The 16,474-nt window shown below is 40.4% G+C and overlaps 1 protein-coding gene across 2 annotated transcripts in view; it reads left to right on the forward strand.

Annotated features, from left to right (window-relative positions):
* LOC129741781 (protein glass) overlaps positions 1-16,215 on the forward strand; it is a 46,489-nt gene extending 30,274 nt beyond the window's left edge. For both annotated transcript variants that reach the window (XM_055733596.1, XM_055733661.1), the window contains 3 exons: positions 4,731-4,877; positions 13,309-14,451; positions 14,929-16,215. In XM_055733596.1, coding sequence (XP_055589571.1) covers positions 4,731-4,877; positions 13,309-14,451; positions 14,929-15,001 — 1,363 coding nt within the window. In that variant the 3' untranslated portion in view covers positions 15,002-16,215. The remainder of the gene's footprint in view (positions 1-4,730; positions 4,878-13,308; positions 14,452-14,928) is intronic.
* The last annotated feature ends 259 nt before the right edge of the window (positions 16,216-16,474 follow it).

Raw genomic sequence — 16,474 nt, forward strand, 5'->3', positions numbered from 1 at the left:
TTTATTTGTTTTTCGCATTATTTTTTATTGTCCCCCCCCCCTCGTGATGTTCCAACTCCGAGTGACAAAAGACTCGACTCAATCAAACAAATATTGTGCATTGTTTGGGAACTGACAACACAAATACTTCCGAAAATCTAGTACAAACATATTTTTCCTTCGTTGGAAGTCCAACATCTGAAGTTAAATTAAGTGCTGGCGCGACAGAAATATTGAATAGAAACTAAACTTGAAATCCAAAATTTGAATGAATTGAGTTAACACAAACATTCAACATTATCACATAATATACAGTACAACGAATGTTTCAAATAAGTCATAGGGTAAGAACACTATATATTGAACACCATTTGGAATTCAACACATTTGTGGCCAATAAATAATAACGAAAGGTTCTTCTGATAAAATTTTGATAGCGTAGCTTAAGCTTATTTCACTGCTTCGAATCTATATATTTTTTTCGAGGAAATATGTTTTGAAATTATTATTTAAGCCTTTTGATTCAAAATTACTTTTGTCCCAATGATTAAACACAATGATTCAAATATTGAACAGGCAATGTTCTAATTATTGAACACGTAAACATTGAATATCATTGCATATATTCAGGGGTATTTCACTTGATAGTATGCCTTGCAGGGGCGATTTTGGTTGAGCTAGCAACCAAGAAACAGTTTGTTTACATTTCCTAACACCAACCGATGTTTGTTCAATAACTGGTACATGCATTTCATTACGAAACGAGTACTGCAAGATTGAACGTTCAATAATTGAAACATTGGAGTTTTCTGTGATCCAATGATTGAACACTTTAATTTGTTAAATTTTAAGAAAATAAGGATGATAAAGGCTGCCACTCTTCCAGAAATCATTTAAAAAGACTGAGTTGAAAATACTATATCATTATCTTAGACGTTTATTTGTCTTTTATCCAATTTTCCCCCAATCAAAAATAGGCTGTTTTCTTCATCCAGTCGAAAAACCAAGTTAAAATTTGAACACATATTCAAGTTTCGGGGATTGTGGCTTTAAGAGTCCGAGATTCTTGATAAAAATTTGAACATAGGTAGAAAATGCTCCAACAGTGGCACAACGAATTTTGTTTCATTTTTCTACTGTACATTATTGTCTTAATCGGTAAATGTTTTACTAGTGTTCAATATCTGGTACCTGTTCAATAACTAGTGCTTCTACCCTAGATGTTTTAAAGTAACCGACTCTTATCGATATCTAATAATTTACAAAACTCGCCGAGAAGTCGATTTATTCATTCAAATAATAATTCAGTGCATCTAAAAAAAACGATTTACATATCATATGATGATTGGCTTTAGTGTTTTTCGGTTACACTGACGAAAATGCAACCTATCAGCAGAGCTGTCAAATTACGGTTGTCAAATTTCGGGTCTAACTACCGTTGCGAAAATCCAATTTTTCTCTGAATATGCAATATATGCAATTACCTTTATAAAAATTATCACCTTAGCCTTTTTAGTAAAAGATCGACTTGTTTGTATATGTTGGAGAATGAATATACAATTTCTTGCAATTCAATAAAAGGAATTATCTCACCGATGTTTTTGTGTTGATTCTTTTATCCTTCACATTTTGGGACCACATTCCCAGGAGACCGGCTGTAGGGATCACGTTGCAATGTAAACAAATCTGAACAGATATTTTTGATTCATTCAACATTATAAAAATTCGGATAGGTACAGGTGAACTACAGGGAAAAATCGATCACAGCAAGCCGAGCGCAGAAAAAAAATACATTTGTGTAGACCGCATTTGGGCCAATTAAAACATATCAGAGCCGATTTCTCCCTACTCGTTCGAGGCTATCCACAATAAATTTATGTAGATATGTTATTTTCGAGGGACAAAATTACTTCAAAACTTTCACATGCCGCTACCGAACAATCGTCACATTACGCACTTCTTCTAACAACCCCTGACTTCCACACGAGAATAAAATTTAAATTCAATGTGTACGCAATCCGTTTCTGCAGCTACCGGTTTGCAATTCGTTTAATGATATTACTTATCACTTATTCCCCTCTAAATTTTCGGAACCGACGATGGATAACTCTGCACTTCCTTCCAGCTTTCACTTTGAGACATTTCGACTGTTTTACGTACTGAAATAAAAAATTTTGCAGAATTTTCGCGAACGGAAAAAAAACGCGTGCGCTTAGCAAAAATCATTGCCTACTCCCAAAAACGAAAAAAATGAGTGTCACCCAAAATGATACTAAAAAGTCAAAACGAATAAAATGTAAAAAAAATTTGAAAAATATTTTAATTCTTATTTGAGTTGAAAAGAAAGTTAATGTGATTATTTTTTTATATTAAAAATTTATAGTCAAATTGAAATATGCTGACAAAATTGTAAATTGTAAAAGCTGAACAAGGTTCACAACTGCGGAATGTTTTGATCAATTTTAGAATCTAGTAAGTTTGCCCGGATCATGACTTAAGGATTCAGATTTCGGATTAAGATTTAGACTTCTAACTGACAAAACAGATTGCAAATCAAACCGAAATTCCAGATTTCAGACTTGATTTCATGTTTCATATTAGCTATAGGTTTAAGATTTAAGATTAAGATTTCAGATTTTGAGATTGAGTCTGATTGGAATTGAAAATTATAGATTACAGGTGCTTTAATTTTTTTTTGTTTCTATTATAGATTTCAGACTCAGAGTTAAGATTAAGATTCTTAGAATTGCAGAAGTATAAAATTAGGCAGAGGTTTTAAATAACGGCTTTAATTCAAATTGCTGTTAAACTTGCAATTCAAAACCTGATGCCTCACGTTACGCCATTTTGTTTGAAGAAGAATTCAATAAATATGTTTTTCCATTTTTTGATGCAAACCATTTCTCAAACGATTTTCGTGCATCATTTCAAGTGGAATGGTTAATGACACATTCTTCACATGAAAATGAAGACGCGTGGCTCTTTTTTCCGTTATTTTTTATTTTTGCTGAATTATAATTTTTGATTAATGCAGACTGTATTTTGATTAAAGTTATGATAAAGAAGTTATTACTGTTCGGCAAAAAAGCCAGCAATTTTCGAAAAGATTTGTAATCGTTCAAATTTTAACTTTCGATGATAAGTTCCGAGTTAATTACAGCTGATTCAAAAGAAACATCGAAATCGAATACCCCAGCTAGATTGCTAGATGCCAGTCTGTCAATTCTGACATAATAAACTGTATATGAAAAAGTTGTTCGGTCCATGGGAACTGTCAAAAAACTAATTCTGTCATTTTAGCTATTTTTAGAACAACCATCAATCAAACAATTATTATTTATCAGTTTCAAAACTTCATCGAAATTTGAACGAATTAATACACCTGAACATGTAAGAATTTGCCAGAACAGAACAAAACCTAATTAAATAATTGTTTAATGCAAAACAAGTGCTTTTCAGCATTAAAAAAGTTTTATTGATAATCACTAAATTAGAAAGTAAATTTTGAATCTTCGCACTGGTCGGTAGATTGATGAGAGAAATTTGAAGTTTGAACGATTTTTTTTTATTCAGTCTTCCTGCCCCAGATGAATACCACCCTTAAACAAGTTAGCCCATATTTGAAGCCTAATACCACCTTCTTTATCTTAACCCTAATCGAAATGCAGTCTTTGTATGAAACATTTGTCATAATTTGAGCTTTAAGAAAAACTGTATTCGAAAGAAATCGACTGAAAGGAACTAAAGTTATTTATGGAAAACTGATTAATTTCTGTTTCTCCAGAACAAAATGTCTCAAAATCCCATACAAACTTCAGGCTCGTTGAGCGACCCCTTCCCGTGATCCTATCTGGCCTATCTGGCCTAGGATCAATTTTAGCCAGCAGCGCATAACTTTTTTAAAAGTCGGGTCATTTGGGGCACTCTAACGTGCAGTTGGAATGTTACAAAGTTTCGGTAGTTTGCATTTGCTCCTTTTAGAAGGAGCCAATTAATTGGATGGACGTTTCCATCGAAAACATAAAACCACATGTATCAACGTGATTGGGTACGCGGTTAACGTTTTGTGTTACTTCTGAACTGGTGGCGGTCATTCATGTCCCATGATGTGGCCGTATGATGGCTTATGAGTAGGATACTCCGCCGTGTCAGTCAGTATTGATAATGGTTGACAGCCATTATACCGATCTGAGAAAGGCCGATGAAGTGGCCAAATTCGGTGGAACTTTGTGGAACCGCACATTCCCATCGTCCTGTTTTGGAAGACCTGAAGACAGCCAACAGCCACTTTCTGCCGAAAAAAAAAACGAATGGACCGTTCAACTCCACCGGCAACTTCGGGGCCTTTTGTGGTCTTTCCTCGACTGATGCTGAGCACTTATTTTCTCGAATAGATTTTTCTCACAATCACCTAATGTATGTAGATATGTACACAATGGTTACCGCAAAATAGCGCTCTCCTTTTTGTGGTCCTCCTGGGTTGCATAGTTTCGCATGCGCAAACGTGTACGGCAGATATCGATTACAGCTTTACGGGGCTTAGCCTTGCTCTTGAAGTAGCCTTCCTGCTTTGACTCTCCACACTTTGATATGATACAACACAACTGGCATCGTTTCGATGATGGGAATCTCCGGGGCCACTCCAGACCCACGATGGGGACTCGACGACGCCGACGATTACCGAAGCTGGGGCTGCCCAGCTCAGTTATTTAATTGTTCTGCAAAACTGCAATTTAATCCTTTTTTTACAGTCCACAGACCAATCTAAACAACTACTGGAGTGAAGATATGAGTACGTTCCCGGGCCTACAACCGCTGGATATCGACCCGTTGCCGAGTTTGTTTCCCTTCTCGCCGTGTGGGGCTGCTGCCGCTGCCGCTGCTGCTGCCTCCTATAGGTAAGTGTCTGAGAAGTAACACAACAATAATAAATGTTTAACTCAAGTAACAATGATACCCTCAGAAGAGACTCATTACAAAGAGTAAAGTAGATCTATTACCATTGGCTACTTGAACCAATGAGGTTGACAAAAGCAATACAACAATGACATAATAATTAGAATTTCGTAATTATTTCTTGATAATTGTAAATGTTTTCTACGAGATAACAAGCAGGCTTCTGAAAAACTAATGTCCACAGATAATCACACGGCTAAAATATCAAAAGTTTTAAGGTTGATGGGGGATAACATTGCCGTAGTCAGAGAAAACCTTAGTTGCTTTATTATTTTTAATACATATTTCAAACACATGAAATACACAAACACCCTAGAGAAAAGGGAAAGTTGCATCGAACATTTGTTTTGGGCGAACAAAACAATATTTATCGTCAGCAAAGTCGAGGTCGTTCAGTTGCTTCATTGTCGAGGGGTTCCACGGCAATCCTCGGTTTGGTCTAAAGCATGGGTGGCCAAACCATGGCCCGCGGGCCATGTGGCCCGCGATCAACTTTTTGTGGCCCGCGAAGCTCTTTTTGGAAAAAAACCGTATGGTAGAGCATATGCTCTAAGAATTCTAGCGTAACTTTTCATAAGGGCGAAACTAGCAGTTAGCTCGAAACGAGAAAAACGCGTTTGAAATTTCGGAACATCTAATCAAATCCTATTTAAAATATCTACCACTTTTTGTTCAACAAATTAAAAAAAGGGGGATTATATTCACTTATTGTTCGTTGGTTATCAAAATCTTTAACTTTTTTCACTAAATTTCAGAGATTTTCGAGTTTCGTCTTTTTTTGTTTACGATTTTAGTTAAGCCTGCAAGTTTCGCCCAATTGATCGGCCGTTTTTGTTTTGGTTTTGAAGTTTCGCCCATTGGTCCTACACGCAAAAACTAATTAGGCCGTTTTGTGTGATTTTAGTACAGTGATTTTAAGATGAAACCGCGTTAATTAGGTTAAGTGCAACCGCGTACATCCGGAATGACCGTTAACTCGATTTGTTTACATTTAGCAGATTCGCCCTTTTTAAATGTTACGCTAGAATTGAACGTTTTTCTTGGTCTGCATATAAATATCATTTGGACAAATGTATCTGAATCTACACTAGTTAAATTCAAAACAAAGATCTGAAAATCTTTTTGCATTGATATATGCCTAAGGGGTAAAAGTGTATGAAAACTAATTTCGAGAAAACACGCTTTTCCATTGTTGTGTTTGGCCATTTCCATACATTTTTTGAACTTTTGCAATTTTCTTTCGAACGTAAAAGTATGCGAATATAATTTTAAATCTAAAAAAATCACCAAAAAAAAAATTAAAAAATGAGAATCGTTTGACAGTATTTACTCAAAATCGATCTTTTTTTCCACTTATACCCCTTCGGCTCTGAGGGCCTCATATAATTTTACAAAAAAAGCTACCGTCACTGAATACAAAAACAATTACAATTTTTAAATTATCAAAACTGTACGGTATTTGACACATTATCTGTAAATTTAATCACACATTTTTAAATGTTTTTCGATTGGGTTTTGGTGACTACATATCATTAGTATGAAGAGCATTCAAGCGGACTCTAGTTTTAATATTGAGGAGTTTGGATAGCCTTAGAAAGATAGTAAGATCGTATCGGAATCGTATTTCAACAACTTCGTTCATCCATCAAAATTAAAAACATTTGCAAATTATATAAAATGTAGAAAGTTTTCTCTGTATTTTTTCCAATTTGCTATTTTTTGTTATGCTATTTATATCATGTCCCATTCGGCCTATTGTCCTATTCGGTCGAACATCCCGCGGCCTAGCGACCTTCGACCTAACATCTTGTCATGTCCGACCCCCTAACAGAACAATGTATATTAATGAAAATTGAACCATATCCAGCTATGTTTTAATTGGTAACGTGCTCTGTATTTAGGAACATAAATAATGAAAAACTAAACAGAGTTGGGTAGTAGAATTCAACTAGAACCTGTTTGGCACTGACAAATATCTGAGAAGAACGATTTATTATAGCAAAATTTTTTAATTTTAAGAGGTGCAATGATTTTAAAATTATCAAATTTGGATTCATTCTATTTATAGTTGGCTTTCCCAATACACTTGTCGAACCGAGATACTGTACATACTGTACAAAATGAAAAGAGTTGGATTGAGTTGAGATTGAAGTCCGTACTTTGAAAAATCAATATTTTTTATGACATAACTTAAGTCTGAAGTTCGTTGATTTTTTTTTTTAAAGTCAAAAGCTTGAAAATTTTACTTTTTTTTTCAACAATTCCATTCGGTGTTTTTTTTTATTTTTCTATCATTTTGTCTATGGAAAACAGGGAACTTGAAAACTTTAGAAAAGTGCGAACATTTTTTATATTTGAAGACCATAAAATTGATTAAATGACCATTTTAGTCACATGATTTGACATTTCTAGGATAAATGAACCGAGGAGATTTTAAATCCCTTGAAAAGATTGACGTACATACATACGTTAGTTGGGAGGGATAACTCATTTCCTATTTGCATAATTCTTCTACTATCTTCCAAATGGAGCAAAATTTGTAAAAATAAACAAGTAACAAAAATTTCTTATTCAGATGAATCTATACTCGATGTGACCCAGGCAAATGTTTTATATGGCTTTTTGTTGTTTTTTCACTACTCCAGAAAAAATTGTTTCTTTGGCCTGTCAGCCATTAACATGTCTGAAATTTGCCCCGCCTTTTGAAAATGTTGGCCACCCATGGTATAAAGTCAATAGATCCAGTCAAGATATCATCCATTACGATGAGAAAAAGCAGCGGTGACAAAGTGATAAAATACATCGTTGTCTAACTCCAGCAGCTACCGGGATGGGATCAGACAAGACATCGCCGTCAAAGACCTGAGATGGACTAGATTCTCTGGGACTCCTCGTCGCCTTAGAGCATCCCAGCTGTTTTCGTGGTAGTCGGTCGAATGCTTTTTCGAAATCAACGAACACCAGTAGAAGAGAGTCCTGGAATTCGTGATTTGTTCCAGTATGATTCGTAGCGTTGTGATGTGGTCCACACATGATCGTCCAGATCGGAATCCAGCTTGTTGCCGTCGGAGTGTAGCGTCGATTTTCTCCTGGATCCTGTTCAGGATCACTTTGCAGAGTACTTTGAGGGTTGTACAGATCAACGTTATGCCTCGCCAGTTACCGCACTCGGTCAGGTCTTCTTTCTTCGGGACCTTTACGAGGACACCCTGCATCCAGTCGGCCGAGAATGTTGCAGTATCCCAGATGTCAGCGAAAAGACGGTGCAAGGCGGGGTCGGCTTTGAGCTTCTCAGCAGGAATGCAATCTGCCGGATTGATTGCCGCTTTTATATCAGCCAGCGAGGGCGCTTCCGAGTTAACGCCTTGACTTACTGTTGGCGCTTTGAGCTGCGGATTTTGTTGGCTTTCGCTATTTGTGACTCGGAAGAAGTTGTTCAAAATGCTCAGTCCAACGTTTGAGCTGATCTGTTTCATTCTAGCATTAGTCCTAGAACCACTAAGGCGGCGAGAAATGTCATATAGTAATCGGATATCTCCAATGGCGGAGGCTCTTTCTCCCTCTTCGGCTAGGTAATTTATTCAAGCTCGCTTGTCTCGCCTACAAGCTCATTTAACTGCCTTTTCCAGCTCCGCATATCGTAAGAGGGCGGCTGCTTTGGCTGACCCGGTAAATTCCTGGTTAATTCCGACCATGGCTCCTCGTGATAAAGGCATTCTTGATTCCACACCACTGTTCTTCGACTGATCCGTCTGCAGGTAGTTCCGAGGCTCGGGATTCAAGTTGTTCAATGTATGCCTTTTTCACCTCTGGATTCTTCAACCAGCGGACGTCGTATCGACGAGGTGATGATCAGATGCAACGTCTGTGCTTCGTTTGTTGCGGACATCAAGAAGGCTCCTTCTCCATTTTTAGCTGAAGCAGATGTGGTCAATTTGATTTTCTGTTCGGCCATCTCGGGATACCCAAGTGACCTTATGTGCTGGTCGATGGGGGAAGAGCGATCCACCGATCACCATGTTGTTGTTGCCACAAAATTCTTCAAACAGCTCTCCGTTTTCGCTCATCTGTCCTAGACCATGGCGCCCCATAGCCATGATGCGCTCTAAGCCCTGATTATCGGAGCCAATCTTTGCGTTGAAGTCGCCTAAGTGGATTTGAATGTCACGCTTCGGAATGTTCTCAACCACGCTGTTTGAAGTGGGTGGCTTAAGCGCCACTTCCGGATGGAAGAGCACCTACCCTGTCTTAATTTGCCCAGCTGATGAGACTCGGTCGCGAGTTCTTTTCGATTCCCTATTTTGGGAAAGAAGCGGAAGGGTCTCCAAAAGAGATTCGTACTTCTGCCCTTTTGAGGCGGCCCCGAAGACGAGACGAAACCCTGCAGAAATTCGAGGAAAGAGCAGTTAGCTGTTGTTCGGCCCAAAGATAAACTACCAGGGTTTAAGCCGTCGTACAAGACTCCGCCCTCTACCCCGGTTTAATGAAGGAATGATCGTGACTGGATTCGCGGCCAGTCTCCGCAGTAAAAAACATCTAAAATGGGAAAACGCGAACAAAAAAAACAACTTGCAACCCCCTTCCCCAATACCTTAATTAATTGTACATTTTAAATTATTTCTTTCGAGACTTGTCGAAGCCGACTATTATTTCTGGAAAACATTCCGTTTATTGTGCTTTTCGCTGCTGTGTTTGTTTACATTTATAGTGTGTTGTTAGGCCTAAGCATTTCCTTCTCTCTCTCAAAACTTTGCTGGTGGTGTTCGTGGTGGAGATGTTAGGTGCTTTGTACCACAAAAATACGTCCGATGTTCGTTTCCATCTGTTATTGTTTCATGTGGAACGAATGACAAAATTCGATAATATGGCTTCTTTATGCGGCTCGCCAGTCCGACTAATTTCATAGTCTGCTGATTTAATAGAGCGACTAAATTCTCGCGCTCGCGCAACATAAATCTTGCAAAAGTTGTGGGCGGATAACAAACGGTTCAAAGCGATCGCTGAAACAACATGTTGTTTGTATGTCCAGTACTCACGTTTTCCTTAATTATTGGTGGGGTTTTGGGCAGCACCGTTTTTGCTGTTCTGCGGTGAACTACTGCGGCTCTCCTGGCTTACCACGCTAGTTGACGGCCATATGGTGGTAGTTCTGCTGCGGTGATTCAACGAAACTTTTTGGTCGGCGGATTGCGGCGCAGCTAGAGAGGATGTTCTCTAGCTAGCTGTCGTGGTCTGCTGTTGATCGGAAACCACGATGAAGGTGATGACCGCGGTTCTCGTGATAGCGAGGGGATCGCGGCGCGGCGCTACTAAAGGTGTATCACTGCTTGGCTAGGGTGTTGGTGTCTGCTAGCCGTCAGCAACAGCGGTGTTCGCTTCGGCTGGGGCGTGCGCCGCTGATGACCCTGGTGGTGCCTCGACTTCCTCTAGGTGGTTGTGCAGTTGTATCTGGCATGAAAGAGTGCAGCGTTTTACACGGGGTTTCACTGGCGTGATTACCTTCACATCACAACATACCTTCAGGTCGAACAAATGTCGTAAACACTACTTGCACTGCACAACCTATGCTTTCTAGCTCTAGTGTGGGCTAATCGAGAGAAGGTAAATTAACTGAGGATACTAAAAAAGGAAATCACAAGTGTTCAATTTACCAAGTCTAACTAATTTTCACGACGAAAGATAACCGATCTTGCCTACGCTAATCACCGGAAATAAATGGGTCGGGCGATCTTTTCGTCATCTGGCTTACTGGATTAGCTTAACTTCGAGACCGGAACTACCCGATCCGACTTAGTCGAATCGCAAAGTTAAACAATTAAATCCTCTCTCGCGAATTCTCGGATAGCCCCTGTCTTCCTCTTCCAAATCCGAAATTAGAAACCAATCTTTTCTTCCCCAAACTTTAGGTTCATAATGCATCCCGAAGGAGGTCATTCACCTGATGCAAACAAAGTCTGCCGTCGGTGGTCTACGGAATACGGCATCTCAAGCCAAATGTTTAAAGTTGGAAGTGTGTTGGTTGGTCTAACGCCTTCAATAGCGTGTTAATGGTTTTGATGATTGTTCGCCTAGGGTGGCGCTTGGAAATGGAATGTCGAAATGTTTTCGTTTTCGAAATGAACTAATTTAATTTTATGATTATTTATTTTGGTTAGACTATTAAGGTTCAGAATTATGTTAATATTTACAGTCGTGTCTGTCAATTCAATGTGTTTTTGATATTGGTCTTACAAAGAAAAGGTTCTGCATTATTAACCCGTTACACAATAGGCGATGGAAGCGCTGAGGAATTTGGGTGATGGTTTTGCATTAGTGCAAGTGGGATGCAGCTATAATTTCACCCAACTTTTGACAGTTCTAAAGGCGTTTTTCTTAAGGAGAGAAAGAATAACTTTTCGCTTCCATCGCCCATTGACTGTAAAACGGTTCTTTCTCCTGCAAATCGTCAACGTCAGTTGGCGCATAACACTGGACCATTGTAAGGTTTCTAACCCGTGTTCTGAATCTGGCTACGATTATCTTTCGTTTATCGGTTCACATCTTATGAGGGCCGCATGGGCCTGCGAGCTTAGTAAGAATCCAACACCTCGTAAAACAGTACTTGCCCGGTCTCTGTCTTGTATTCTCCAGTGTTAGGCCAACGCATTTTGCTCAGTCTTAATATCTCTAGCTTGAGGCGGCTAGCTTCTCTAGAAAGTTGAGCTAGCTTACCTGGCTGGGCAAGGGTCAACACGTTCCAAGTTCCAATTCTAATCCGCATTTTCATGCTAAAAGTCGTTGCCGAAGTTCCGATTCGGTTATTTCTTGTCCCAGCTTCCGTCACGATTGATTTATCAGGAGCAGTAGATTGTTAGCCTAAGGTCCCTGGGCTGCCATCTTGGGCGCTAGAGAATTTATGGTCGGTCCAGCTGATACTTGTTGGAACCTTTCGGCATTTTCAATGTGATCGGTTTGTGAATTAGATTTCCATACGTTCGTACAGTTTCAAAGGCACTAAGGGCATCGTTACGAGGATAATTTTCGTAAAGCTGTTCATCGTTTTTTAATTATTGCAGTTTCTCTTTGCTCTAAAGGGTGATGCGGTCAAAATTTGGTCGATATCAACTTGACGTATTGCATTTATAAAAACTGAACACCCCTCATTCTGAAGGTGTGTGTGTGTAGAATGTTGCTCCTATTTTGATTTTGGAATTCACTCTTCAGTTGTCAAAATGCCGTCCAAGGAAAAAGTGCAGCGTATCAAAGCTGGCAAAATCGCTAAAAGTTGCCAAATCAACCGTTACAAATGTAAAATGTTTGGGGAACGTTTGTCGACAGCCAGGAAGTCTGTATCGGGGGGAAATCGAAAACCGGAAGCCGCTGAGACGACAAAGAGAGTTGCCGGTAGTTTCAAGCGAAACCCTAACCTCTCTCTCCGAGATGCCGCAAATAAGCTGAATGTATCGTCTACAACCGTGCATCGAGCCAAAAAACGAGCCGGACTATCGACTCACAAGAAGGTAGTGACTCCAAATCGCGATGATAAACAAAATACGACGGCCAAAGCGCGATCCCGGAGGCTGTACACGACGATGCTGACGAAGTTTGACTGCGTGGTAATGGACGACGAAATCTACGTCAAAGCCGACTACAAGCAGCTTCCGGGACAGGAGTTTTATACGGCAAAAGGAAGGGGAAAGGTAGCAGATATTTTCAAGCATATGAAACTGTCAAACTGTTCATAGCTTCCGGGACTGTCAACCAAGAAATTTACGTAGAGTGTTTGAATAAACGTTTGCTGCCTTTCCTGACGAAACACGGTTGTTCCGTACTGTTTTGGCCGGATTTGGCATCTTGCCATTACGGTAAAAAGGCCATGGAGTGGTACGCCGCCAACAACGTGCAGGTGGTTCCCAAGGACAAGAACTCTCCCAACACGCCAGAGCTCCGCCCAATTGAGAAGTACTGGGCTATTGTCAAGTGGAACCTAAAGAAGACCCAAAAAAACTGCTAAGGACGAGCAGCAGTTCAAGGAAAACTGGCTTTCTGTGGCGAAGAAGGTGGACAAGGTGGCTGTACCAAATCTGATGGCAGCACTTAAGCGTAAGGCCCGGCATTTTGGATTTGGAAAAGCGGAAGCCTAACTGAATATTTTCCTGAATTTTATACTAATTAAACTTGAAAAAGAAATTTAATTTGATTTTTTAAATAAACGATTTCACCGATTTACACGCAGTTTCCCTTGACCAAATTTTTACCGATCACGCTTTACTTTTGTTAAATATTTGATATTGCTTTAAATCTACAACTCTTTAAAAGTTTATTAAATTATTTGCTCTTTTACGATTTTATCATAATTGATTCTTTTTTTTTTCATCACAATCATCCCGTCAGTCGTCCCGAGCGCCCATCACACGACGTGGCAGACGTGCTACTATCGCTGAAACACGCCGTACTAAAGCAGAGTCCGGACCCTCAGCATCACATGCAATCACCCTCGCCCAGCTGTCCGATTGTTCCTGGTTCCGTCTCGGCTGGTGCTGGTGCTGGACCACAAGCTTCACTCTCATACACCGTACATCCCCACCAGATGCTCCTGTCGCCGGTTGGACACCATCACAACAGCTCGCACTACAGTCAATCAGCTCAATCGCAATCGGGAGGATCATCCGGGTATCCCTCGAACTATTACGAAACGTCCTGTGCACAACATTCAACGCCCATCTATCCAAGTATGAGCGTCAACGTCAGCATGAACATGACGATGCACGGTTACGGTGCAGCAGATGGCAACATGCCTGGAATGCAGTGTTCCCAGATGCAATGGGGGCCACAGACGCCATCATCCTCGGTTAACGTACTTTACCCACCTCTACTGAGTCCGGTTCCCTATCCTACTGGTGCTACCTATTCATTCACAGCCGACTTCAGGCCACCGAATTCGTCATCGCAGAACCTTTCGCCGTTACTGGAATCTTCCAAAACCAACAGTTCGCCCGCTTTCCAAAAATCCTACTATCAACCATCCAGTGCGGACTACTCTCCACCAAAGAGTCCTCCGGAATTCGAAAGTACCGATTTCCAGCTCAAAATGAAAACCGAAAAATCACTTGGCATCAGCTATGAGGAAGAGGACGGCAGCGGCAGCGACGGCCAAAGTGGAGACAATAAACCGAACCTTTGCCGGTTGTGCGGGAAAACCTACGCTCGACCCAGCACACTCAAAACGCACCTCCGGACCCACTCGGGCGAGCGGCCATACCGGTGTTCGGACTGTAGCAAAAGCTTTAGCCAGGCCGCCAACCTGGCTGCACACATCCGTACGCACACCGGACAGAAACCGTTCCGGTGTCCCATTTGCGATCGACGGTTTTCGCAAAGCTCGAGCGTCACAACGCACATGCGAACCCATTCCGGCGAACGGCCCTACAGGTGCCGGGCGTGCAAGAAAGCCTTCTCCGATAGCTCGACACTGACCAAACATCTTCGAATACACAGTGGCGAAAAACCGTACCAATGCAAACTGTGCTTATTGAGGTAAGTACACTCGACAACCCCCCCCCCCCCCCCCCTTCCCCTCGTTAAACGGCTTTTCGTTATAACGACCTTCTTGAATTCAGGTACTTTATCGAGTTGTTTCGTCGTTGATTTTCGAAGAAAATATTGATTAAAGTTGAAAGTGCGTGGCCATTGGGTTCTCGCAGGCTACCTTAATCTTCACTTCTTCTGGCGACAAAAATATGAGTTTACATTTTTCCAAACATCCCGTTATGATATTTAGATATGCTTCGTAGATGGCACTTTTAGTCGTTCCACAATTTAATGATAATGGCAACACTTTATCCGAACAGACGGGAAAATTGTGCCTATGACTCGTTATACGGCGTGTCGCTTTGCCCAACGGCCATTTTTTTTTTGGAACGCATCTAGCCGTAAAACGAGGTATAGGTGTAATTCAAAGATAAGGATGGCACATGACAGCGTTTCCGTAATATCGGTTTCCCTCCATTCCAGATTTTCTCAATCCGGAAATCTTAACAGACACATGCGCGTCCATGGAACGAACGGACAAGCACTGATGACATGACGACAAAAACAAGCGCATCAATCTCTACAACCTCTTCCGCCACCCCCGGGTTCGTTGCAGCATCCGTTGGCCACTACGGCAGCTGGTAGCAATTTTCTTCACCACCATCATCATCCCTATCACCATCACTACCAACTGCCACCATCGACAGGACAAAACCAATTGTCACCCAGTTCGACACTCCATCATTATGCCGCCGCAAACCATCGGCCGGCATCGTCGACGACCTTTTTGGGACCAGGACCAGGAAGCGGTTCAAGAGCACTGTCCCCAGCCACAGGTTCCGCCGTTGGAACAACCGTGTCCGGAGGCAATTCCGGTGGCAGCCAGTACGGTTCCGGAAGTGTTAGCACCACCAACAGTGCTAGCTCATTCTCGTCAGCTGCCGCTGCTGCCGTGGCCGCTGCAGCCGTCAGCAGTTCCTACAACGGGTTCAACTTCAAACCATTCGCTGCTCCACCCACCGGGCATAATCATCATCATCATCACCACCATCATCAGCTGTCCTACTTCGAGGAGTATCATCATTATCAGCAACAGCGCAACAAATATGACGATATAAGCTTGTTTAGGAACAATTTTGTAAATATATTTTAAGCCAACCCATGACTTATTTAGGAATTGTTGTAAGACTAAATTTCTCCTTTGTCTATAAGCGGATTTTACAATCCTTCATAAAACTTCTTTGAATTTTTCGAGCTCTTCGAATGCATGTCTTAGAAGTAATACATCGTCTAGCTTTTGAAAGAAAACTATTAACTGTCTGATAGTCAATCGTTCATCAATGGAAATCCGTACATTCTAGTCAATCGGTTGGTACTGCATAATAAATCTATAGATAACATCGTTTTTACTTTTTGTATAATCAACAAAGATGTTAGATAACTGTAATTATACAAAACATTTGTCTCAATAAAGCTCATCGATTGTGTAACTTGCAGAGATGAAAGAATTTACAAACAGTAACAACAAAATCTGTAAAATCATACTGGATGAAGAAACACAGCCGAATATTTCGTATAAGCCCAATACATGCAATTCATTGTTAAAAAATAAGGTTGACTACTAGGTTAACTGGAAGTAACAGAAACTACAATAAAAATGATAAAAACACCTCGTACGGATAATCGACTGCAGAAGAAGCATAACTGTGTGTGACTTGAGGATACTAGTTTCGATCAAATAAAATACAAGTAAAACTCGTTGATATAAAACTTGTTTTTTTTTTAATCCCCATCAGTCTTTTCCTATTGCTGGAACAAGGTATCGAGATTTAAGTTAAGCACGGTTCAAAAGTTTGATAATTATTTTTTTTTTATTTTTTTGCTTTTTGTAAGTTTGTTTATATCATTTTAATATAGACGGAGACTGATAATTTTTAAAAAAGAGGACGAAGCTTTCGTACATGTAGTCTCACGCGCTAGCACATCTCTTGCTGAAACCTGTTGGGTGGTTTTAATCGAACCAAAAGGG

The sequence above is a fragment of the Uranotaenia lowii genome, chromosome 1 (genome assembly GCF_029784155.1).
Source record: "Uranotaenia lowii strain MFRU-FL chromosome 1, ASM2978415v1, whole genome shotgun sequence".
Lineage (NCBI taxonomy): Eukaryota > Metazoa > Arthropoda > Insecta > Diptera > Culicidae > Uranotaenia > Uranotaenia lowii.